Source organism: Sorex fumeus, unplaced genomic scaffold, assembly GCF_029834395.1.
Source record: "Sorex fumeus unplaced genomic scaffold, SorFum_2.1 ptg000006l, whole genome shotgun sequence".
In the NCBI taxonomy this organism is placed as follows: Eukaryota; Metazoa; Chordata; class Mammalia; order Eulipotyphla; family Soricidae; genus Sorex; species Sorex fumeus.
The window spans coordinates 44,540,099-44,565,893 of NW_026606063.1; the positions used below are offsets into that span (position 1 = coordinate 44,540,099).

Below are 25,795 nucleotides of genomic sequence, written 5' to 3' on the forward strand. Positions count from 1 at the left end.
CTTATTTTCTTACTAGGATCTTGGTCTAAGAAGTTAAGAGTAATACTGAGAGAAGCAACATCATTAACATTCATGCTTCAAATCCCAAGGGCACATGAACTCCTAAACCTTCTGACTTATGAAAGTTAACAAAATTCCAATAGCGAACTTCAAATAAAACTCCTCATTTGGGGTCCAAAACTAGAAAACAGGTGCTAGCACTGGGGAAAAAAAAACTGTGGGAATACAGTGATTTATGAAATATCTAAGTCCAGAGGGATCATTTCTTTTTTCTAGCAAAACTGGTCATTGTCCATATTTAGTTTACATATGTCATTTAGAATCCACTTACTGTTAGATGCTGGAACAGCCACGCCCTCATGATATTTGTGGCTACTTTGGGAAAGATGCCACGCTTTTTGTGACGCTTTTTGTCCTTATCTGGATCATCATCGTCACCTGTGCTGGGGGAAGCTACACTGTTGTCCAAGCCATCACCTGCAAACATAGTGAATCAAATTTTGACTGATGCTACCTTGACATGCTTTATTCAAATAGAATGCCTTTGGATATAAACAAAACCAAAAGTGCAATATAAATGATTAATCATTTATTTGGTACTATTTTTTCCAAGATAAAGAGAAAGAACAAGACCTAAGCTCAAAGGTAATCAGGTCTAAGGAACTTCTTCCAAAGAACAGTGTGAAAAGCCAATGAGAATGGAAGCAAATATCCAATCTCTAGAGTAGCTAGGGGGTCATGGCAATCACTCCACTGTGTATAGCTGAGACATGTCAAGTATGACTTTGTCCGAAGAGTTAAATAAGGTGGATGCCTTTAGTGGAGGGTTTTTTCCCTTGTCTGGATATTCAAATCTCACATAAAACCTTTGAATTCAACTGTGAGAAGATATCCACTATTTCCACAAGTAATCTATCTTTAGACTAAAGTAGGCCATGGAAATGTAGGTAATATATCATATAAGCAGTTTGACATAGCAATGCTTCAAATAGAATATCATTTTTCTTGTTATAGAAAGAGAGCATCAAGTTTTAATAAAGGAAGAACCAGAATAGTTATTAATTAGAAAACAATTACTATTTAAGTAAAAGAAAGTGAAGTTAAATTAAACATAAGTCAATTGGAATTATGTTACAGCAATAATCCAGGCTGTTTCTCGAATTTCTCCTAGATTTGATATTTTTCCTCACTAAAAAGCCATCTATGCACTTTCTGTATACTGCATCCTGCCTCCCCCTTTTTCTGTTTGTATGATTTAAGTCTTTCTAGAAACCATTTTGGCTCTGTGACACAATAAAATGAAATATATAGTATTCCTTTTACAATGCCATATCTTAATAAGTGAGAGGGAGGAAGCTCCCATGACATTGTACTATCCAAAAATAACTCATAAGGTACATAAGGAAAATAATTACTTTTTGTTTTGGCATTAAAGTCAAAAGGGAAAAACAATTAAACCTGGTACCCTAAAATGCAGTTGAACTGATGTCAACATGTTTCTGTCCCTGGACTCAGTTCTCCATGCAAGATACTGGCTTTTCAAAAGGAAGAGGTTGCTTTTGGCTCCAGAGGAAGAGATGTAGAAGGAAGGCATAGGCAAGGGGAGCCAAGTGATGTGGTGATATGAGTCCTGAAGTGCAGTCTACAAGGTCCAAAGAACCTGACACTTTGGAAACCCAGTTTCCCCTTGACTACACATCAAAACAAGCCTCAGATTCATGTACACTGCTCCATAGATTCCTGCATTTTTTTAAAATTTCTGTGACCTACATTCCCTACATATATAAAAAGAACTCTCTTTATTCCAGCTATTTCCATCTTTTCTGAATGGAAGTTATGCTGCAATTCATCAATTGTTCTTACCAGTTCCCTCCTAGGGGAAGTGTTAAGAACACCACCTTCTAAAAAATAAAAATCCCTCCAAATTGTCTAGACTTATATTGAGTTTAGTATTTAAAAGTATGTTGGGGTGAGGAACAGAATAATTTCAACATTTCTCCTATGATTATAGCATATGCTTCATGCAAAATTTTCCCCCAACTTTTCTAAATTAAATGTCTATTAATTGAAAAGTAAGAATTCTATTGCATTTTAAAAGTTCCACAGGACCCCAGACTGGAGTGATAGTATAGAGGGTAAGGCAGTTGTCTTGCATGCAGCGGACCCAGGTTCAATCAAGGGCATTCCATAAGGTCCTCCAAGCACCACCAGGAATAATTTCTGCCTGCAGAGTCAGGAGTAACCCCTGAGCATCACAGGCATAACCAAAAAAGAAAAAAAAAGAAAAATTTCCAAGGACCAGAGTAGTGTTCTTGGGAGTAAAAAAGATATTAAGAGTAACAATTCCAACACCTTCAATGTATCTATGAAATTGGGGTCTTGGATTCTATATGACTTGCTTAAGAGCTCTCTGCAGAGATGAAGCCTAGGGGTTTCTCTACTTGACCAGACATCCCTTTCCCTAAATCAGAGTTTCTTCCACCCACCCAACTCTTTATTTGCATAACCACATGTTTTATAAGAAGTCCCCTTGGATCTGCCTAATCATTTCTTTGAAAGTCCAGTATTTAAAAAGGCTTTTTATTCAGAGAAGCAATTCACCATATAAAATAACAATTCATTAAAGAAACATGAGAAAAGAAAACAACTCAACAGCATTTAAATTTTCAATGGGCGAATCCACTTTCAATGTGCAAAAGGAAACCCAGGAAAAGAAACATATTACTTGGTCACTGATTAAAAATGAAAAGAGTCTAACCTCAGGACACAGTTTTTCACCCCCGATTCATGATGGTTTGCCACCTTAAAAAAAAGAGAGAGAGAGCCTTTCTATCCATCTCAAAACCCCCTTCAGATTAATTTAGCAGGCAATGCCTAGTGCCTGCCTGGAAGAGAATTCATTGATAATTTATGGAAATATCTACTGTAATCCAGCGGAGATGACTTTTCTCCAGCTTTGTGCATCAATAGATAATCAAGGCCTTAAAGCAGCCTTAGCTTCCCATTACCTCAGGCAAAAGAATTCCTGAAAGCGTGCCTGGAGGGCACCTGAATTATATACTCCATTAGGAGAGGAAGGCTTTCTGCATTCCTTGTGTAACACTCACCAGAACCTTTCCTGTTTATTTCTGCTGTATGAAAGCAGAAGCATTAGGAACAGAATTTTTTAAAGTGAAGACTTATGTAGATACAATGGAGAAACCTTTCAAGCGGGAGCCAGATCACCCCCTCAGTCCCTGGCAGTGACCTCTCCCGAATAAAAGGTTTCTATTACATCATTAGCTCAAGCCAAAAACAGCCTTGGCTTAATGCACAGTTTGTTCTTCCTACTGTTTTTAGGCAAATACAGCTACTTTACTCCCATCTGGGAGGGAAATTACACTGCTGGGTTGTAATCTAAGACAAGATTTTCATTGGAAGCAAATGCTTTCAATCCAGTGTAAATACTGGTGCATGTTCAGAAAAGCCTAAAACAATAAACCCTGCTCCTTCCCGACACAAGTGAGGGAAATGGAGAAGATGGGGAAGGAGAAGCGCATAATAAAACAGACTATTCTAAAAGCAAACACTTTCGTAGATTTTAATAAATTGTTTAACCTCTTCCACTTTCTAAAATTGAAAATTGATCTCGAAACGTCTCAACCTCAGAGGAAATTCTAAATGGTCAATTGTACCTTTAGCATTTCCATCCACTCTGCAATTTGATACAGTCACCCCTATGCGGTCTCTGGAGGATTTATTTCCTTTTTTTAATTTTTTTTTTTATTTTTAAGATCACTAAACAAACTTGGAGGACCGCCGGCCGACCACACGGCAGCAGGCAGCAGCTCTGAACCACATTTGTAAAATGTCAGCAGTGACTTCATTCCTGAAGCTGACTTCTCCGGCCGCCAAATGAAGGCAAACTGAAAAGGTGGAAATAATCATAAAAATGATGCTAGTCCATAAACAAGCTTACAGCCTCATTAGGATAGCAGTAGGCTCCAGTGGGTGATTTATGCTCGTTTTGCTGATGCTATGAGGAAATGCCATAGGGCGACTTTAGCCAATTGCTAATGGTTTCTGACAGCTTCTTAGCAACTAGTGCAAGCACTAGTTGTGGCTTCAGCTAGTGACAGAAACCGAAAATGTCATATTATCTGCCCATGTGTCATGAAGTCCGTGTGGCAATTAACTAGCAGGCCAGTGTCTGAGGGGCCAGAGGCTCCTGAAAATGGCCTTTGGCTATGTACAGGCTGAGGCCTGAGTTGAGCACAGGGGGGGCTGTATTTAGGCAACATTCTAATGCAGAACTCCACTTCGCAGTGACGCCCGCCCGGCTCTGATGAGACCCAGCCACTCAAATTCCTTTCTTCCCCGCTCACTGAAGTCAAGCTCTGTGCTCCATTCTCTCTGGGCCCTGGCTCTGGTGTTAGCAGAAGACTGGAAAGCGATCTGCTTTGATATGATTATCTGAGTGGCTCCTTAATTGACAGTACCTGGTGATGTGCTTTTTTTGGATGCTGGATTCCAAGGTGCTAGCTTTTTTTTTCTGCTCTCTCGAAAATTAGTCTAAAAGGATTTAAGATCACCGAAGCAGGCTCACTGCCTCTCAGAGTGCTGGGTGCAGAGGAACTTGGAGCAGCAACGAGACACTATTTAAAAACACCAGGCTTCTAACGAGCAGGGGGAGAATCCTGGCCACACTGTTCAGTTTCCGAGCTATCAAAACCATGCACTATATGTCAAACTGTCAAACCTTTCAGCGTGGCCCATTTGCCCTTTCAAATAATATTTAAGAATTGTTTTTACAAAATTTTATAGGCCATGGTCTAGTGAAAGAGGCCAAGCAACAAAGAAAGGAATTTGTACTACAATTCGTCTATGGACAATTTCTTGTGAGACCTGGGCCTGTCCCTGCGGAGCAAGGCAGGTGACCTGTGGCAGCTCCCAGGCTGTCAGAGAGCTCAGATTTCAAACAAGTTCGACTCAAACATCCCGAGTCGCCTATTTAAGCATGCCCAGGCATTTAGACTGTGCTATCTTGTGCCTTTCAAGGCAGGATAAAGCAGCATTTATCGTATTCAGGACATTCAATGGGTCAGACTGACCCAGTCTGCAGGGGCTCTTCTTCGGCTGGTCAAAGCCTGGCTCCTATTTTTCTCTCCCTACTAACTTCCCCTTTCCTCCCCCAGCACTGCCAGTCCCCAAATCCTATTCTGAGTTAGGAAGAAAAGAAAAGAAATAAAAAGTCAAATATTTACATCACAACTGATGGGAACTTTGCATGCCAACAGGCCAGCAGGTACATCTGAAATGGGTAATCTGTCCCAGTATCCTAGGGCTCTTTATGTCACTGAGGTGAAACTCCAAATTAGGGATATGAACTTTCAGCTGCCTGGGCAAACGAATGTGTAATGCTGAAGACCCTCTTGTCTGGATAGAATCTACCCCAAAGATCATGTCACTGATAATATTCTATTGAGACTCTGACATTTTAGGGTCTTAGCTTTTCACCATTTCAAATATCTAGGAATTCTATATGCCCCCCAAACTAGCTGCCAAAATGAAGGCTGTTTGTAGTCAGATCTTCCAATGCTTTGTAAATTCCACTGTGTTATGAAAGGTTCTAATGATCATTTGTGGGGTGGAGAGAGAATACAAGGATAAAGGCACTTGCCTTGCATGTGTTCTATCCGTTTTGATTCCAGGCACCACACATGGCTCCCCACCTCTGAGCACAGAGCCAGGCATAGCCCCAGAATACCACTGGGTGTAACCTAACCTCCACCCCAAATAAATTAAATGATCATTTTTAAAGCATGTTCATATTTATAAGGTGTCTAACTTTTTACCAAGTTGGAATATTGTGGATTTTCTAATAGTCAACACAAAGAAGGCACAACTTTAAGGTTTTTCTTCCTCTCATCTTTTTCTCAGAAAACATACCTACATACAAGGGTATGGCATTTCACCCCTGAACAAAGTGTAGAACATTCTTGCCCTTTTACCAGCTGCTGGCACAAAGATCCCAGCCATATAAAGAAGTCACTTTTCCTCTGTTACTCTGTAGGGAAACTATCTGACTGTACCTAATGTCCAAGATGCTAGAAAAAGAATGTGAAAACTATCCCAAACCTACTGCTGCAGATTACTGCTATGTCAAAATTCAGATGGGATAATGTTTCTGTGTTACGTTATGAAGCTAAATGGTAAGAATTATTGAAACCCTATTCATTCTCAGGAACCAGCAAGAATACTTCAGATTCTTAAGGAGGTGTTTTGTCTTCATTTAGAATGCATAATAATTGCCAAAAGTGATTTTCCTAAAGCATCTACCTGATCATATAAGCCTGGAACTTAACGTATTTCTGTGGCAATCTTCAGTGTTCAAGAAAAGAACAAACACTAACAAAACAAAACAAAAAAAAAATATAAAACCCCATCCTTTTGTTTTGCTGGCAGTCATACCCAGTGGTACTCAGAGGCCTGGGAATGGGCCAGCTGTGATACAAAGATTCCAGCCATAGGAAGGATGTTTGCATATAAAGCATCCCTTGAGCTATCTTCATAGTCTAAAGCCACAGTCTCTCTCCCCACCCTGCATTACTCTCCACCCCCTGCTCACACTGAAAAGTGATGATCACTACAAGGGTGCTTGGGGGACCATGCTATGCTGGGAAATCAGGCCCCCTAATGCAAAGCATGTGCATTAGCCCTCTAAGCTATTTCCCCTGCTCCAATTCCCAAGTATCAAAAACTTCTATTATAAAAAAAAAGATTTCCCAGTTTTTGTAGGTACTGGGATTTACAACAGTCTTAATTTCAGGTATAAATCATTACAACACTACACCCACCACCAAAGTTTCATTAGCATTCAATCCACCAATGTCTCAAGGTCCCCTCCTAGCTTCACCCCTTATATCTCCTTGGTAGATTGGTTCTATATGCAGGCTCTGTTACCACTGGCCATTGGTTACTCCCATGCTACGTTTCCTTATCCTCTGCAGAGGAGAGAGAACATTCTATGTTTGCTCCTCTCCCTCTGGTTGACTTCACTTAATATGTTACCTTCTAGTTCCATCTATTTAGCAGCAAAATGCATGATTCAAGCTTTTTTTTTAATTATTCGAGTTTAGGTCACATGTTGGCAATAGTGTTAATGCTCATGCTATCTGTCAAAACTCAGGTCCCACTTTCTAACCTTACTCAGAAGGTCTTTCTTTATCTCTTTCCTGGGTGTGTTTATAGCCTGTCTTCTGAGTCCCCATGAGCAAGGGGTTTCATGCTGTCCCACCAGGAGTCCTGACTCTACTTTGTACCAACAGAAACACAAGCACACACACACATATTCACGCACGCACACGCACGCGCACACACATACACACACACACACATACACATGCACACACCCCTAAACATTCATACAGCAACAGCTGTATGGTTATTTGCATTTCTCTATGCAAACCCTTCATGCTGTCAGCAATCTTCCCTTCAGACCACAACAGTGTGGCAAACAGCTTAATGACCTTTTAGGCTCAGTAAAACTGCCTTCTCCTTTAAGGAGCATTTGCTGGACTTGGGCCAAAGCAATGGAACAAAAGATACTGCGTTCCATGTGGTCAAACCAGGTTCAATGCCTGGTATCCTATATGGTGCCTCAGCATAGCCAGGAGTGGTCCCTGAGCACAGAGCCAAGCATGAGCCCTGAACATCATGGCATGTACTTCACCCCTCTCAAAAGAAATATTTGCCAGATTCTAGCTGGTGAGTGACCTGACTTTGCAACTGTGATCCTTTTTCCTCCTGCCTTTCCTCTATTGGAACACATCATCATACTCAATTAGGACTGCTTATTTCTGTATATGTCCCCTACTCTTAATTATAGAATATATGAAAGCAAGGATTAATTGATACTCTGCACTGGGATTATCTAACCCCATCTATAGAGTTCAAACTCGTCAACTGCTTATGAAATGAATATAGCAAATGCATTTTTCACAACACACAAAAAAGTTTCAATTTCCAGCTGACAAAATTATTTTATGCATATTTAAACTAAGTTCATAGACATCAATCATCAAGAAATGAATAAACTATAAGAATATACAAAAGAAATGCATTCTCCAATGAAATTTTAAGTTCATCCTGAATAAAAGATGAACTACATAAAAATATCTTAAGTTTTTCAAAATTTGGCCATAATGCTTCAGAACTGCACCATATATCCTGCAATTATAATTTTAAACTTCTACTTATCACAATTTTTTGCTGTTTGTGCATTTTTCCTGGAGTCAAATTTCAAAAATAAGTCAAATTTCAAAAATAAGGCAAATGTTATTTATTTTGGTCAGCATTTCCCCCAGTGCAATCCCCCAAACATACACATTTCCCATTTCACCAGAGCAAACAAACACAAAAGTCTCTAAGCACACCATTTGATCCTGAGCGCAGACTTCAGAGTCACACTTTATACAAATGGTGCTAAATATAAAACTTGAGAACTCTGGCATTCCTTAATTTTGCCAACTTGTTGTGCCAGTCTTTCCTACAATATTCTTCCATACCAGCCTCAACAATTTCTTAGTAACATTATCTGAGGACCTTATATCTGATACTGTGCTATATAAAAGTGATGTCCTAAGATTCCTGGGACATTCAAAAACATTTTATATATAAATAAAAACACAATACAGCTTTGCAACTGCATATCACAGTGATTCAATAAAAAAAATTCAACACCTTAGTCTTATTACACATTTTCAAGCTAAACACAATATACTTCACATACCTCCAAATCTGTAGCCAATATACAAATATGCAATAGTCTCAATCTAATGAGATTAACTTCATCTAAATTTAATTTTGATTAGGACTATTCTTTTAACTCTATTTTTCTTTTGTACTACTTTTCATCCTTTAGTGTTTAATATTTCCTTGTTCTTAGTTCAAAGGGATTATCAATTGGTCAAAGAAAAATCAAAAAGGGGAAAAAATCACATTCTTGTGTATTTTATTTTATTTTATTTTCATAGCTTTTCTTAAAAAAATTGAGGGATTGCTCTCAAGAGAAGGAGAAGGAGCTAGATTTCGCTATGCACTGGAAATTCTTTCTAAGTTCTGAAAAGGGGTTAACAAATGGCCAGTGCTACACCTCTACCAATGGCAGTGATTAAAAAGACAGAGGTAAGAAGAGTGTGAGAGAAGAATAAGAAAACTTTAAATAAATGTTTTATTGGCACTTATCTAAAGAAATGTCTAGCTGAGTTTTCTTAGGTGCCAATATGAAGCCTGACAAGGATTTGCCATGTGCCTTTTCCTTTCTAGTTGAATTAGGTTTGTTAAACAGTGACAAAACTCTGTTAATAGTTAACCACAGTGGACTGAGCTCACAGTCTTATTCTGTCCTTCAGTGGACTCCTGACATCACAGAAACCTGGGGAGGAAATGGAGAACCATCCTAGCAGCAAATACCTTTCTCAATGAAAGTACTGTCCTCTTTTATAGAATAACAAATGTCATTACATAAAAGCGGACCACACATGTCACAGTCTTTTGTATACAATGTCATTCTTATCGTTCATTCATTTAACAAAAACATCTTGAATTTCTACTGTACCCCATATATTATGCCAACCACAGGGACAAAGTCAGAGAGTGTTTCTGCGGGTTTTTTGAGCTTTCTCATGAGCGGGCAAAGATATTAAAATAATAGTAATAAATGTGCAATAGTACTCTATCAAAAAGAAATATAGATCAATGAGTGTGTGAAGCAAATGTAAACTGCCTTGGTGGGAGTGATCTCAAGCAGAGATCTAAAAGTAAAGAAAAAATGGACTAGGTTTAGTGGCAAGTCTAAACAGAGGGTCACTGTCACTGTCACTGTACTCCCGTTCATTGATTTGCTCGAGCGGGCCCAATAACATCTCCATTTTGAGACTTCTTGTTACTGTGTTTGGCATATCGAATACGTCATGGGTAGCTTGCCAGGCTTTGCTGTGCAGGCTAGATACTCTCAGTAGCTTGCCGGGCTCTCCGAGAGGGGCGGAGGAATCAAACTCGGGTCGACCATGTTGGGTAGCAAAACAAAAGCCTGAGCAAAGGTCCTGAGGTCTGAGGAAGCAGGGCACAACCACACGACTATATTCTAGGAAAGCCGAACAGGATGAAGCTGGAGAGAGAAAAGCTGTTTTCCCGCACAGAGCTTTGTGGTCAGAATTTGGCTGTTTATCCCTAGGATTGTAAGAATTGTGAGCTATAAGGGTATGTCCATGGAGTTGTCAGTGTACCCTTCACTAACTTCCCTAAGAGTTCACCAGTTTTTACCATTGTCTCTTTCAATTCAGCCCAATAGACCCCCATCCCCCATTTCCAAACTTGGGTTGAAGAACGAGGGACCATGAAAGCACAATGTGCCCATTCAAGCAGACCCCAATTTAGGCACAGATTACATGCTGAAGTTAATTTGTAAGCAGGTCTCTTGGACATTAGAACATATTTTCACATAGAAGTCAGTTATGAATGGTGTTAAGTCCCAAGGCTAGCTCATTAAAGTCAAAGTAATTCATTAAATGATGAAGTTCCAACCAACATCTGAGCCCTGGCGGCAGGAAATTAGAAAGCACAAGAAAAAGAAGAAAATGAGTTTCTTATCATATTTCTGTGCTAGAGGCCAGGGAAAACACTAAAATATGTGTAAATGTCTTCAGAATTTCTTCTTCTGTAGCTCTTTTCCACTTCATCCTTCTTGCTCTCACTAAGTCTGTCTCTCTGTCTCTGTCTCCCAGTGTCTCAGTCTGTTGCTCCCTAGCTCTATGTCTCTATGTCTCTATCTCTCTGTATCTCTCTCTGTGTCTCTGTCTCTCTTTCTCTCTCTCCTTCTCCGTTTGGGAGTTTCCAAATATTTCAATGCCTTGTAGAGACATTTGGCCTCTCACTATGGTGACCTCATTTAGATCTATTTTTTTCCCTGCCCTGAATCATTCCCTAGCTATCGAAATTACCCAATGTTCAGTCTAGTTGATCTGGGCCAATGTTTAGATGGAAAGCACTCTGAAAGAGTAAATTCTGACTGGGAATAAATAACTGGTTCTTCCATCACCTTACCAGAAGTGTTGAAATTTTTAACAAAGATTTGTTCACCAACCACAAGCCTGTTTTTCAGAAGAATCCAGTGTTAGTTTCAAAATTGTCTCTTAACATCCCACCAACCCTATTTACCATGCTGACATTGGGAAGACTAGTGCTTCTGAATACTACAAGATTTTTCACAGGAATTGTGATGACAATGAGTCCCTGGGATGCAAAGAAGTGAGAATGGGAGTTAGAAATCTAAGTTGAAGGTTTGTGTATATGTAGGTCATTCATAAGTTGAGCGTTTATAACTCAGAGATTGCCAGCCTGTTAAAATAAATTTGGAATCACTTCTTTACTATTAATAACACATTCAATTAAACTTATATCATGTTATGATTCTTCACTGTCAACACAAAAATGCATAAAACAAAAACTCTGGAAGATGGGACAGAGAAAGATATCAGTTCCATTTCTTAGAACTGAAAATAAGCATATTTACTGTCTTTTTATAGAATACAAAAAATACAATTGCCAAAATTGTCATGTGCAGTTTATGGGATTAGAGGAAGAAATCTCTAGTTGGTCAGTATTCATATGTATATTTTACTTAAGATTTATAGATGTAAGTACTCATATAAATGGAGGACCTTGAACAGGTATAATGCATAGGAAAAAACTGAATAAATTTTGAAAGTTTTTTTATGGAATCATTGTACTTGAATCTTTTGAGATAGAGTACCTCTTTCTTGTAATTCAATATGACTTCTTGACTTGAATTCCCCTCAGGGGAATAACAGCAAATTAGTTGCCTACACACAGAGGACAACAGCAAAGATGAATAGGAAAGAGAAAAGGAACACAGATTTTACTCATTTTTCATCCATTCAGCATTTTTTACAACTAAATACCATGGAAAATCCCTGCAAAAACAGCATAAACTTCTTAATGAAGTCTTAGAAACTTCAGGATGTGAGTGCACTGCAAGATATTACTGAAATCTATGTTTTTATACTAACAGTAAAACAAAATGGGAGTCCCCCAACACTTTTCAAGGAAAATTAAAAAGGAAAGACACTTTGGGGCCAGAGCAATAGTACAGCGGGTAGGGTATTTGCCTTGCACGTGGCTGACCTGGGTTCGATTCCCAGCATCCCATATGGTTCCCCAAGCACTGCCAGGAGTAATTCCTGAGTGCAAAGCCAGGAGTAACCCCTGAGCATCGCTGGGTATGACCCACAAAGAAAAAAAAAAAGGAAAGACACTTAAATTGCAAAGACAAACTGCAAGTCATAAACTAAAGTTGAAATGAGCATCTCAGAAAACATTTTAGAAATCAGTACTTTACCTATTCTTTAAATTCATCTTAATATTATATAGCAGATTCATTACTTGAAATATTCTTCCTCAACTATATAAATTATCTATATAACAATGTGTGATCTAAATTTCTATAAAATATAAGTAAATATTTTAATCAGTAGAAAACAAATGGGAGGTAGAGGTAGGGAAAAAGTGGAGAATGGCTCAGTAACAAAAAATAAAGTCCTGAGTCCCATACTCAGTGCCACCTACAAGTGCCAAGTATAGTCCTGGCAGCTCTGCTATCTGGGACCCCCAGTGTTGCGATAGTGTGTACTTCTGGAGCACTTCAGCCAAATACATATTTACACTGCAATGAAAGTATGAGAACCCAGCAAGCAAACAAAAAAGATGTGTAAGAACTGAGGCCAAGAGCATAACCCCAGTGGGCAGGTGTGTAAGCATCAGAGTGAGCATCCTCCTCTCCCAGGCAGGGACTACAACCACAGGATGCAGGATCATAAAAACTAAAGGACTATGACCTCCCTGAGCACAGATGCAAACACTGAATCCATAGGCATTTGCCTTGCACGTTGCCAACCCCAGTTCGCCTTGCACGTTGCAAACCCCAGTTCGGTTCCTGGCATCCCATATGGTCCCCTTAGCCCTGCCAGGAGTGATCCCTGAGTGTAAAGATAGGAGTAAGCCCTGGGAACTACTGGAGGTGGCCCCGAAACCAATATCAATAAATAGTGTGCTACAACTAACGATTACCTCAGCTGAATGTGTAAGCACTACAGATGTGAAGCCTCTGGTGTATGGCACAACAAAGTGTGCAAATACCACAAGCAATCATTTATTCAAATGTCAATAGCAGAAAGGAACTGTGGGGGTAAGCACACCCTGTAAAAAAAAATTTACAGGCAGGCAGACATGAATATGCACACATACGCACGCACTTATTTTTGTTTTCAAAATTATAATTTAATTTTAAACTTCTACAGCACTATGTTATGTATTTACATACATTATGCATGAATGCATTATATATACACATATATTTGTTACACAAACAAAATAATATTTATTTATCAAAAAGTTCATTTTTCTTTTTTCCGTTTTTATGGGATCCCCACCCTACAATATTCAGCATTTACTCCTTGTTATGCATTCAGGGATTACTCCTGGTGGGGATCTTGTGATCATATATACACTAGGGATCAAACCTGGGTTGGCTGCATGCAAGTCCAGTGCCCTACCAACTGCCAACTGTATACTATTTCTCCAGTTCCTCAAAGAGGTCATTGCTAGCAAACTCAATTATGTGGAAAACACTTGAAAAATACATTTTTAAAAATAAGTTTCTGACTTGCAAATTTGTGAGTAGTTCTCAACTGTGTCTAAATAGAGTCATGTGGTAGCTTTTATAAATCCTAAGACAAAGAGTACCCAAGACCAGTTAATTTAAGATATTAGGTATGAGTTTTCAACATTAATGATTTTAAAATCTCCAAAATAGTCTAATGTTAGAGTCACAAATTATATGATGCAACACTCATACTTTCTACAGAGAAATGATGATAATCAAAATTGTTCTTAAAATTTTTTCCCTCTGGTTTTCCTGCATCATAGTTTGAAGTCTAAGCTCAGGGCTAACTCTTGGCTCTGCACTCAGGGATCACTCCTCGTGGGACTTGGGCAGGGGTGCCACATGTGGTGCCAGGAATCGAACCCAGGCAAACTACATGCAAACTAAGTGCCCTACCCACTGTACTATCCTTCTGACTGGAGAGTGCCCTTTTGATGGTGCGAAACACTGGAACACTGGGGTTAGTGTGGTGAATCTTCTATAGAGAAAAGTGTAATGTTGTACCCCCCGACCCTCACAAATCCTCTGGCATTTTGAAACATTGACAAATCAATAAAATTTGAATTTTAGGTTTTCTATAATTAAATATGACAGATTGTATTATAGAGATGGAAAGTATTTTCATTTAAAGTGTCCCTGCATTTTTTACATATTTGGGGGGGGGCGGGGGTGGAAGGACTGGGCCACATCTATTAGTGCTCAAGGGACCAGATGGTGTACTGAGAATGGGTCCGAGGTCAGACACATGCCACACAGACCAGGCAAACACCTTAACCTCTGCACTATCTCTCCAGCCCTACATTTTTCATATTTTGCACAAAATAGGCTTCAGTTCATTTGATTCACATAATAAAAATGACACCAGAGAAACCACAATAATAAGCCCACATTCTCTGGAAAGTCTTATCACATGCTTCTCTTCACTTCACTGATCTGTTTGGCTAGTTGGTGCAGAGCCCTTAGAGTGAGTATAAAGAGATGGTTACATGTGCCCATCCTCTGACTCTCCCTGACATCCTGGGGATCTTGTCTGAAGGTACTTACAAGACCTTTCTTCTTCATACACTGCAGAGGCCCTCCAACATGACCTGCAGTTCACATGGAAGTTTGAGGAATGGTATCTGTGCAGGGAAAGCCACGGTGTGGTACCCGTGATGAAACAGAACAAGCAAAGTTAGAGGTCTTTGGTAAAGCTTTGAGCTGATCAAAGGGCTGAAATGGATGCCTGTAGGCAGAGGCCTTGGGTTTAATTCCTGATACCTTACCACTGGGGTGGTCTCAGTGCCTCCAACACTGCTTGGGCCCAAGAAGCACTGAACCTGGTATCACTAGGAGTGACTCTGGGGACTCCTGAGCACCTATTTGGGCATCTGTCACCAAAAAGAATAAGATTCTAAGGTAAAATCAAAGTAGGAGTGAAAGAAAATGCCATGGATTAAGAGAGAGGGGAGAAAAATACATTCCACATTGCCTTTTTTTGTATAAAAATAAAATGAAAAAAGGTTGTAAATATCTGTAACTCTTTGGGAAGAATTAAGAACTAGTAGGTAAGAATGAAAATGGCATGAAAGAAGTTGTGGTTTAAAACTAAAGGCTATCAGGGCCGGAGCGATAGCACAGCGGGTAGGGCGTTTGCCTTGCACGCGGCCGACCTGGGTTCGATCCCCGGCATCCCATATGGTCCCCCAAGCAAAGCCAGTAGTAACCCCTGAGCACTGCTGGGTATGAACCAAAAAGCAAAAAAATAATAATAAAATAAAAAATAAATAAATAAAACGAAAAGCATCTACTATTTTATTAGAAAAAAACTCTTTGAGAAATCCAACAGTTTCTGAAAGAAAATGACTGAGAATTACCAATATATCTGTTACTGTTCCTAACTTTCTCTCTTGATTCCCAGCCTTGGTTCTAGTACCACACAATTCCGTACTACACACAGAAAACCTGTTACAGACCCAGGACAAGGATGGGGAAAGGTCAGTTCAGTTCCTTACCCTGAGCATGGACTAACCAGAGTATCAAAACATGCCAGCTAGTTTCAGAACAACACTAAATAATATTTACATGACAGTTTTCAACAGCAAAGGGTTTTGTTTGGGTTTAACCAATGCTGAAAACACTATCATTTAAGAGAGTAACATTCAGGTCTAGAAAAAGTGAGTTGCATGCACTATAACAAAATAGGGACTATTTTTCAATGATAGTGCATCTCTTGTCTGAGTGGTAATAATATTAGTCATAATAAAACTAATATTAATTGAATAATTACTATACATGTAAAGTTATGCTTAACACTCCTCTTTAATCAATTCATTCTTGCAAAAAAACCTTAGAAGTTGAAGCTTAATTTGTTATGATGAGTTAAAAAGTCAACAGCTCCATATTTAAAAAAAAAAACTGTGTTAGTAACCAACAGAAATAACCTTTATTTATAAATGATGATTAGGGGATGCACAGAGAAAATAACTGGCTATATTCTCTCATCAATTATCTCTTGTCATCCTGCAATAACCAAATACAAAAGTCAGTTGATGACTCTACAGATGAGGAGATTGTTGAATTTTAACCTGTATCCAGGCTTACTCCTCACCACTTTAGAAGGGCTCTCTCAATGTAACCCCTTTCATTTGACATCAGTTGAGGTACATTTCTTTGGTCTCTAAAATGATCTTTGGTCTCTAAAAAGATCATTTTGATTGCTCTTTCTATGAAGAGTCAACACAAATCCTCACACATCATGTGGGCTTAATTAATGGTTCCAAAATTGTATCCATTCTGCTGAAGTTAGAGAAAGAAGAGGCTCAGTGACATGCAATCTCAAAGTGATGCATGAGTATTCCTTAGTCAAAGAGTACTGGTTGCATCTAAAAACCATCACTGAGCTATACAAAGAAGAAAATAAATACCAAGTATTTAGAAGACCAGCAAAAGCACACAAGAAAGGGGGTGGGGCTGTGAAATTAAAAAAAAAATGAGAGAGCATTTTCCAGACCACACCTCCAAAAATTAAATGAAAAAAATGAAATATAAAAAAAAACTTCAGGTAGAGGTGTAAGATATTAGCAGAAGACAGAGGATCGTAGATTGTAAAGGCAAGAACACGGCCCTCCAGAGGCCTCATCCTACCTTGGGGTCTCAGGGCAAGTTACCTGTGAAATGACAGGGACATGAAGAACTACAAAGCACACCTTTTGCACTAGCACATAAGCAAGTGGCTTTCCAGTGTCCCTCCACTCAGGAATCTGAAGTCCTCTGGTTAAAAAGTAGGGACACTGGGTAGTCTCCATGAAACTGAGCCACTCATAGAGTAGGCCTGACCAGCTTGGGCAAGCAGGGAGCAAAAATAAGAAAGAGAAGGACTTGTAGGGATATGATGCCGCCAGCAGGACAACCTGTACTAGCGGGGTAAGTACATCAGCAGCCTGATGGTGACTTCAGGCTTCCTTATATCCCCAAATTGCCTCTGTACCTCTGGCTGGACCCCAACAACTTGAGACCAAGTTTACCAAGAAATTAAATGACCAAAAGTTAGGTGTGTAAAAGCCACACCCATAAACCTCCTTTGGCTCAGCTATACAAGTTCATTTACTGGCCTTATTTCAGAGACCCATAAATAAGTCTCAAAAGAGACCAAAAGCCACAATTAATCTATGACCCACGCATGGCTGAACAGATGGGAGTAAATCGTGGGGGTATGAGTTTGCCTGATGCCTGTCCAAGCAGAGCCCTTGGCAGCCACTTGCTTCCATAATCCAAAATCACTGCCATACCCCCAGACTGACTCAGGACAGACCTCACCAAGACATAATCTGCTGAAAATTTGGGTCTGCGTGTTTTATAACTGAAATCTCCAGATTCTCTCGGAGTTGGGGTGGGCTAACTCTGCCCACTTCCCAATATTCCTGGAACTGGTAGTTACCCCCATGATCCAACTCCAACACCACTATGTAAGCTCTACTACCGGCCTTGCCTCAGAAAACTATAAATAAATCTTGAAAGAGATTTAAAAAAACAACAACAGTTAATCTCAGAACTGCACAAGGCTGAACAGACCAGGCTAAATCAGAGTGGGGGTTAGGTCAGCTTGGTGCCCGCCTAAGCAGAGACCGTGGCAGGCACCTGCTTCCACAATCCACAATCGCTGCCATACCCCTGGCCTGACTCCATCCTCTCAGGATGTATCTCACCAAGATGTAATCTGCTGAAAATTTGGTATGCGAGATTTATGACTGAAATCTCCAGGCTTTCTCACAGTCAGGATGGGCTACATCTCCCACCTCCCTGTATTTCTACAAGCCTCTGTAGTCACATCCACACTCCAAAGCTGCCACCCAGTTGAAAAGCTACTCCAGTCTTACCATACTGATAAAAATACCAAATGCCCTGAACAAACACCATGACCTCTTAGCACCTGTATTGCAAACCATAATGCATGAAAGGAAAAGGAGAGAGAGAGCAAGAAGGAAAGTGCCTCCCATAGAGGGAGTCTGGGGGTTGGGGGCTGAAATTCTGGGGGATGGTGGTAGGGAAACAAGGGACATTGGTGTTGGGAGATGTACTCTGGTTGAAGGATGGGTGCTGGATCATTGTATGACTGAAACTTAATTATGAACAGCTTTGTAATGATCTATCTCATGGATATTCAACCAAAAAATTTTTTTTAAAACGTAATGTGGCGTTCATGCCCAATTCAATCAGTTTAATCAATGACTTAATAAATAGCAGTACCCCTACATTTAAAAAAAAGTACTTGCACACACACACACACACACACACACAAGACTTATTTTCCCTCTTCATGGATGTATGTAAGGAAGAGAAGTCTCCTTGCTGGAGGACTGCACAAATTGGAACAAGGTTGTCTCTTAGAACAACAGCACCAAGTGTAGGACAGTCAAGCTGCCCCCACACTCAGAGAAGAGTGTTGTCCCTATAGGAAGTTTTCAGTGAGGATGTCAACTTAATTGTTCATCTGAAATTCACTGGGGTAAAGAAGAAAATGAGAGCATCCCAGAATCATTCTCATCCTCAGATGGCTTCACTCTCAGAGTGAAGTTTTATAGCTTTATACTTTTATAGCACCCTCCACCAAGTCTTCTCTAACCTGTTTGGACTTCTTTCTGAGTTTCTACAGCTATGTCTCTGTAAACACCACCTGGGACTCAGGCCACCCTCAGTTTCTGAGACTATCCCAAAAAGACAGAGTTATGGCTCAGTTGTGCAAGGCTTCCCTAGATTGAGTCGCATGAGCAGCTGTAACACTGGGTACAAATCTCCCCTCATACCTACACTTCCTCCTACAGACAAAGTCCTATGGCAGGGACCCTGTCTCTGGAGGTCTCTACTCCACTCTTAGTTCTCTTCTGGGCCTAGACTTCACCTAACTGACAAGCCATCTGGGAGTCTCTCTTCCCTTCCCCATCCTGAGCCCCTGTCAACCTTCTTTCCAGGGCTGAATACTGCTCCCATTAACTGCCAGCTGGAGGGGGAATCCTCTCCCTAGAAAACAGACCTCAGGATGCCAATCCCGGTCCTGCCTGACTTCTGAGTTGGCCTGAAGCCTAGAAATCCCTATTATTGGCCCCACCTATCAGACTGGGTAAGCTGAAATACCAAGCCTGAACTTGCTACACCCTTTGGATACTCTATCTTAGACCACCCGGCTGCCTGCACACAGGCCAACTCCCATATCCAGATTAGATTCTCCAATCTTTCACTGCTCATAGCTCTTAATAATGAAAATGCTTCAATCCTGCTTGCCCTGGCCGCCCCCTCCAACCTGGTGGCTCAGGGTCAATGAGATTCTAGCACAAGCTCCTAAGCCTCAGAATTTCCTATCTTCTTTTCATCTGACACCCCATCTAGAAAATAGCCCCAATAGCATTCAATCAAATCCAGGTGCTCTGTGAGGGCGTGATTTCCAAACCTGATACCAAAGTTGTATCTGAACATAGTTGCCCTCCATACCTTTAGAAGTATTCCTTTCAGAATCACTTTCAAAATAATCTGCATAAGCAATACACCTTTGTAATATTGGAAGCAACAAGTCCCAGTCCTACAATATAGACAACCAGAGAAAGAAGTAAGGGTTGTCCCAAACTGGTCTGAACAAAAAGAGGGAAGTTTAAATGGCTGGGCCAAGGCTGGATTCCATTCTCTTGGGAATAGGATTAGGCTTCTGAGAAAATGCATAACTTGGGGCCTGGGGATGCCTCTCAGTGGCAAATCCTCTTGCTCTGCAAGGATGAGGCCTTGAGTTCAATTCCTAGCACTGCTCACATGTATCAGGTGTGATCCCAAAGACCCAGTAGACACTGTTGTCACACAAGAATGACCTCCTATGCACCAGAACAAAATGTATGTGGGAACTGCAACTAAAGTGTGTGATCCCAGAAAACACCACAATTGTGTGAGCACATGCAAGGGAACCCAACCTGTGAAATCACCAGCCATCATCATAATAACAGTAACAACAAAAAAGAAAGAGAAAAAATTTAAATATTTATACATATTGCATACACATATATACAATACATATATATATATCTTAAATACAGAAAGATAATCTCATCAAAGATCTCTAAAATTTTTCTGCAACCAGTGATAGCACAGCAGGTACTATCTTCCTTTACGTGTGGCAGACCCAGTTCAATCCCTAGCTTTCCATATTGTCCCTGACTTTTTGCAGGCAATGACCCTTAAGTGCAGAATCAGGAGCCAGTCCTGAGTACCACCCAGTGTTGCCCCCCCCACCCAAAAAAATATCTAATATTTTTCAAGACATGTAATGTGACTATTTGGGCCCATGCTACTACTTCAGAAAGAAAGAAAATAAAAATTATAAAAGTGATCATATTAACTCTACTATACTTGCTTGCTTTTCTTATTTTGCTAGTAGGAAACTGAATGTTTTAAAATTAGGCTAGACTCACTGAATGTGGACCAATCACATTGGGAATTTCTATACTTGGAAATGAGTCAGAGGGACATTTCCAGATGGTCAAACAATGATTTCACTACATTAAGCCACTATTTCTCATCTTTGCAGATACCCAAACATATGCACATGTCAATGATCTGGGACTCTAATTCCAGGCCAACCACTGCTATCATGCAACTTTTGTAAAGGAACTCAATCCTACCAACCTTGCTACATCCATCCACAAGAGCCTAGGGATAACAAGAAAGTAGATGATCCAAAAGGGTATTGTGAAGAACAAGAGATATATGCATGTAAAAACTCTTAGGAAAAATGTGAAATACTTTAGAAAGCCTTCTTTTAATAACAAATGCCAGCATCCTTCCAGGAAAAAAAGAGTAGGTGTATCAACCACATGTGAACAACATCTCACATTAGGCCATATCTCCATGCTCAGCATTTATATCAGCCATGCCAACTAGAATATAAGCTTCTTAAATAAGAGTGTTGTATTCACCACTGCACAGCTCTCCAGGCCTAACAATAGTAGGCAGACAATGTTTGAAGGAGTGGCACACTGAAAGAATAATTCTATGAATATTTATTTACAGTTCGTGTGGGACCATTATCTCAATCTTTTATTTCACTATAGGAAAAAAACTTGAAATTCCTGCTCTGAGTTCTACTCTTTCCATCTATATATGAACTGTCACTGTCACTGTCCTCCCGTTGTTCATCGATTTGCTCGAGTGGGCCCAACAAGTCTCCATTTTGAGACTTGTTGTTACTGTGTTTGGCATATCGAATACGTCACGGGTAGCTTGCCAGGCTTTGCCGGGCGGGCGAGTCTCTCGGCAGCTTGCTAGGCTGTCCGAGAGGGGCGGAAGAATTGAACCCGGCTCCGCTGGGCTGGCTGCGCACAAGGCAAATGCCCTACCGCTGTGTTATCGCTCCAGCCCTATATATGGACTAAAATAAATTAATTATTAGGAAAATTTAACAAAACACTGGCCATCATTTTAGCGGTTAAACCCTCATTTCTCTATAATATATGGAACAACTGACTAAGTGGTTCATCTGATTCAAAGGATAGGTAAGCCTCAGAGTAAGTCTTCTATCATTCCTCCCTTTTATGCCGCATCATGCAAACTAATAAAATGTGACTCTCATTAGTCTGGTTAAAACTCTTTCTACATAGTGTATCACACCACTACCTATGAATGACAAAGAAAATACTACTTTCACAGGAAACAATGAGATGGCCAGAGTTATTCTTAGCCTTAGTATAATTATATTCATATTGTCACCAAATGAAATTCAGACAGGTGAGTTTATCTTTCTCTTCCTCCTCCTGTTCTCCTTCCTCCTCCTTTCCCTCTCCTCTCTCTCCCTTCTCTACATCTTTTCCTCCTTTCTATCCTCTTTCGCTTGCCCCTGAAATGGGTCTGATTAGTGATCTATGAGTTTCTCACCAGAGAAGTGAAAATGCTCATTTTACAATTGATAAAGAACATTGGTATTTCTAGCCAGCATCCTCCCAGAATAAAAGGGTAGGTGTATCTACCACATGTGAACAATAGCTAGAATTAGGCCATATCTCTGTGCTCAGCATTTATCTCAGCCATACCAACTAGAATATTCAATATGCCAGACACAGTAACAACAAAGTCTCCAATGGAGACGTTACTGGGCCCGCTCGAGTAACTAGAATATAAGCTTCTTAAATAAGAGGGTTGTATTCACCACTCCACAGCATTTTGAGTTCTACCAATAGTAGGCAGACAATGTTTGAAGAGGTGGCAGACTGAAAGAATAAATCTATGAATATTTATTTACAGTTCATGTGGGACCAGAGAATGTGGTCATTAGAAAGTACATTAGAAAGTGAGTGACTGGGGCTGGAGCAATAGTACAGCGGGTAGGGCGTTTGCCTTGCTCACGGCTGACCCAGGTTTGATTCCCAGCATTCCATATGGTCCCCTGAGCATCGCCAGGAGTAATTCCTGAGTGCAGAGCCAGGAGTAACCCCTGTGCATCGCCAGGTATGACCCAAAAAGAAAAAAGAAAAAAAAGTGCGGGATGGTGGACAGTTCAAGTTACTGCTATGGGAGTCATAATGTTTCACTAAAGGTAGAATCCAACAGTTGGGGTTATTTTATTCATGCTCATTTGCAAAACCTGAAAATTAAGATCACAAAAAGTGAATACTCTAATCACTCCACAGAGTGTAGGCATAGAGTAATTATTTTTTATTTAATTTATTATTTTTGATAAAATGTAGAAGAAAAAGAGGTAATTTTAAAAGATATAACCTAAAAGAGAAATTAATTTATATGGAAATAACAATCACAGTAAAAGGCAGTATTAATGTGACGTAAATTTAGTCTTTAAAGCAATTCAGGTCTAATATAACTATATAATGAGGTTCAATTTTACAATTAGGAAGACAGCAAAACCCTATTTTAACAGGAAAAGAATGGACTATAGTAGAATCTGAGTATGCATTCTTATCCAAATGCTAACAACAGTGCCATTCAAAAGGTGTCAGAGAAGATGACATAGATTCAGCTCACTTTGGGTCTTCAAAACCAGACTGTGGAATGGTAAGTACTACTCTTCTGCTAACTTGCTAATTCCAGCTTCCTTAGGGTGTTGAGAGACAGTCTTAGACAAACTAGTCTTATGGAATTACGATTTTTAATACCAAAAGTCACATGCTTATGTGTTTGTGTTACAGAGGCCTCTGCCAAGCAACACAATTTGAAGCCTGCCTTCATGGAATGTCATCCCTGATTCCTCTTTATGAAGATGGACTTCATGGGAATGGGTGGCAGAATTTACCCAAAAGGAAAGCTGCAAAAGGAAAGCTGGTAACCAAAAAAGAAACAACCCTCAGTAGAGCCATGAATAGAACAGAAAGAGTTTTACAGCTGAATGTTTTCAAATGACCAATAGTCATTAAGTAAGCATACTGTTCACTAGCACTGCTGAGGAATTCCTGACAGGAAAAGTCAAATCTGCATCAGTGACCAGGTTTCTCTCAGGGGACTGCTGCTGGAGGGATCCCCTGGAATAAGCTGATGAAGGAATGTTCAGCTTGGAATCAGCTGGAGACCTGCTTAAAGGAATGAGTGTTTGCATTCTCCTGATATCCTTCTCCTGCTGGCCCCAGTCAGATGACAGTAGCAAATGCCTAAGAGTCAGTCTCTCCAAAGCAGAGTAGAAAAGTGTGAGAGTTATTAACCATGTAGCTGCAGTGTTGAGTGTATTAAATAGAGCTGGATTAAGAATTCAGACCTCAGCACTCCACCCAGCGTTCCACTTTAGCAAACTGCCAAAGCAGCCTGCATGCATCCTGTACTCACGGACCGAAACAACCTGCAGGCATATTCTATTTTATGACTCTGTTCTGCAGAACACGTGGAGCTGTGACAACAAGGGCAGTGACAGTTCACACAGACTGAAAGGTTTACGGCTGCCTGGCAAGTGAGCTGGGTCTGTTCTCATAGGAGCGGGCCTGTACTGAGGAAGGTTCTTTAGCACACATGTGAGAGAGCGCTCCCCCAACCCCCAGCTGCCCTCCATTTGGCCTTCCTGCATTACACACACACAAGAGAGTTAGTAGGTGAACGCTCACTTTTGTTAGAGGCTCCCTTTTAATGAGCTATTTTCCCTTGGCTGATAATTCACTGTACTACTTAGTTAATGAGAAGAGTTCATTGATTCTTAAATATCTTCAGTATAAAATAGTTTCACAATGCTGTTCACTTTCTGGCACCACAAAAGTTCTCTGTGAAAAGGGTCATTTCGGTGGTTTTAATAACTTTCTGGCACAGCAATAAGCAAGAGAGAAAGGTCCAAATCAATAACTGCCATGTGGGATGAAAGGCGTGTACCAAGCCCCGCACATCACGTGAGCGTGGACCCAGAGCTATAAATGACTGTCAAGTAAGTTTTGAAAGCAAGAATTTGGTAACCCCCAACCATGCATTCTTATGACATTTCTTGGCCTAACTTGATAGATTGATTCTGAAAACATACACTAATTTTTTTAATGCAAAACAGACCCACTTGTGTTAGGGCCTGCACAAACAGAGGCCTAGAAGAGTGGAAACAGCATAAACAATGTTGTTTATATCCAAGGCCTGAGAAAACTGCTGCACTTTCCTCCAAAATTGCAGGAAGTATCAGAGTAACCCCATCCATTAAGGTGGAATAAGAACCACATTTTCCATAGGAATGGATACAATTTTTCAGATATACTGACATTAAAGGATCTTGAAGCAGGAGCACAATTAATAAAGGATGTGTTCTCCTTTAACCCACAATTGAGAGGGCAGAAAATCCCAGCCACAAACAATGCTTAAAAGTAAAAACCAACTGAAATCAAACACAGCAAAGGTGGAGATGTGAGGAACACTGAACACGATCATTGTTCTGTTTCGCTTTTTGACCTCGTGTGAAGGCATGAAGATGGTTCCTAGAGTTGAGTACCTAAGAGAATCTATTAAAGAATCAAGGGTTACCAGCCATGTGTATTTGAGCCCTAAAGTTTGAGAATTACGATGGACAAGATAGACTTTATTCCTTTTTTTAATCACTTGACTTCCTAAATACGTCTCCATTTTTTTTTTTTTAGTTATTGTAACAAAACTATATTTAAAAGCAAGCAACAGGAAGCTTTAACTTGGGAAGTTGAGGTTTAAGCACTCCGTGGCAAACAATGAACCAGAGAGATAAAGATGCAACGCAAATGGTAGGGAACAGACCCTAGCTAGTTTCCTGCCAAAGTTGACTTGTGAGCATGTGTGAGGCCACGATATGGACTAACAGTGCTATTATGCTTTTATTTACTCCAATTTATTTGTTCCTGTGAGAACCCCTATAAAAACAAAGTGTGGAGGCAAACAATGCAAGTCTTGCCATCTCCTCTTTGCCAGGTCTTTATTTTCCACATTATCAAATGTTTTCATCAGTGGAACTCAGCCCATTCATTCTACTCTGTGAATCACAACCCAGATATCGTATTGCACTTGGAAGGGAGGTAGAGAAAACAACTATGCATCGCCTAAAGAGCCGTCATATCATTTTTACCCTATCATACACAGATTTGTGATTTTTTTGTAACTCCAAGAAGGACAGTATGCTCCGCA

The 25,795-nt window shown here is 40.1% G+C and overlaps 1 protein-coding gene across 3 annotated transcripts in view; it reads right to left on the reverse strand.

Moving 5' to 3' along the window:
• MEIS1 (Meis homeobox 1) overlaps positions 1-25,795 on the reverse strand; it is a 147,145-nt gene that overhangs the window by 64,599 nt on the left and 56,751 nt on the right. For all 3 annotated transcript variants that reach the window (XM_056124952.1, XM_056124937.1, XM_056124944.1), the window contains exon 8: positions 332-477. In XM_056124952.1, coding sequence (XP_055980927.1) covers positions 332-477 — 146 coding nt within the window. The remainder of the gene's footprint in view (positions 1-331; positions 478-25,795) is intronic.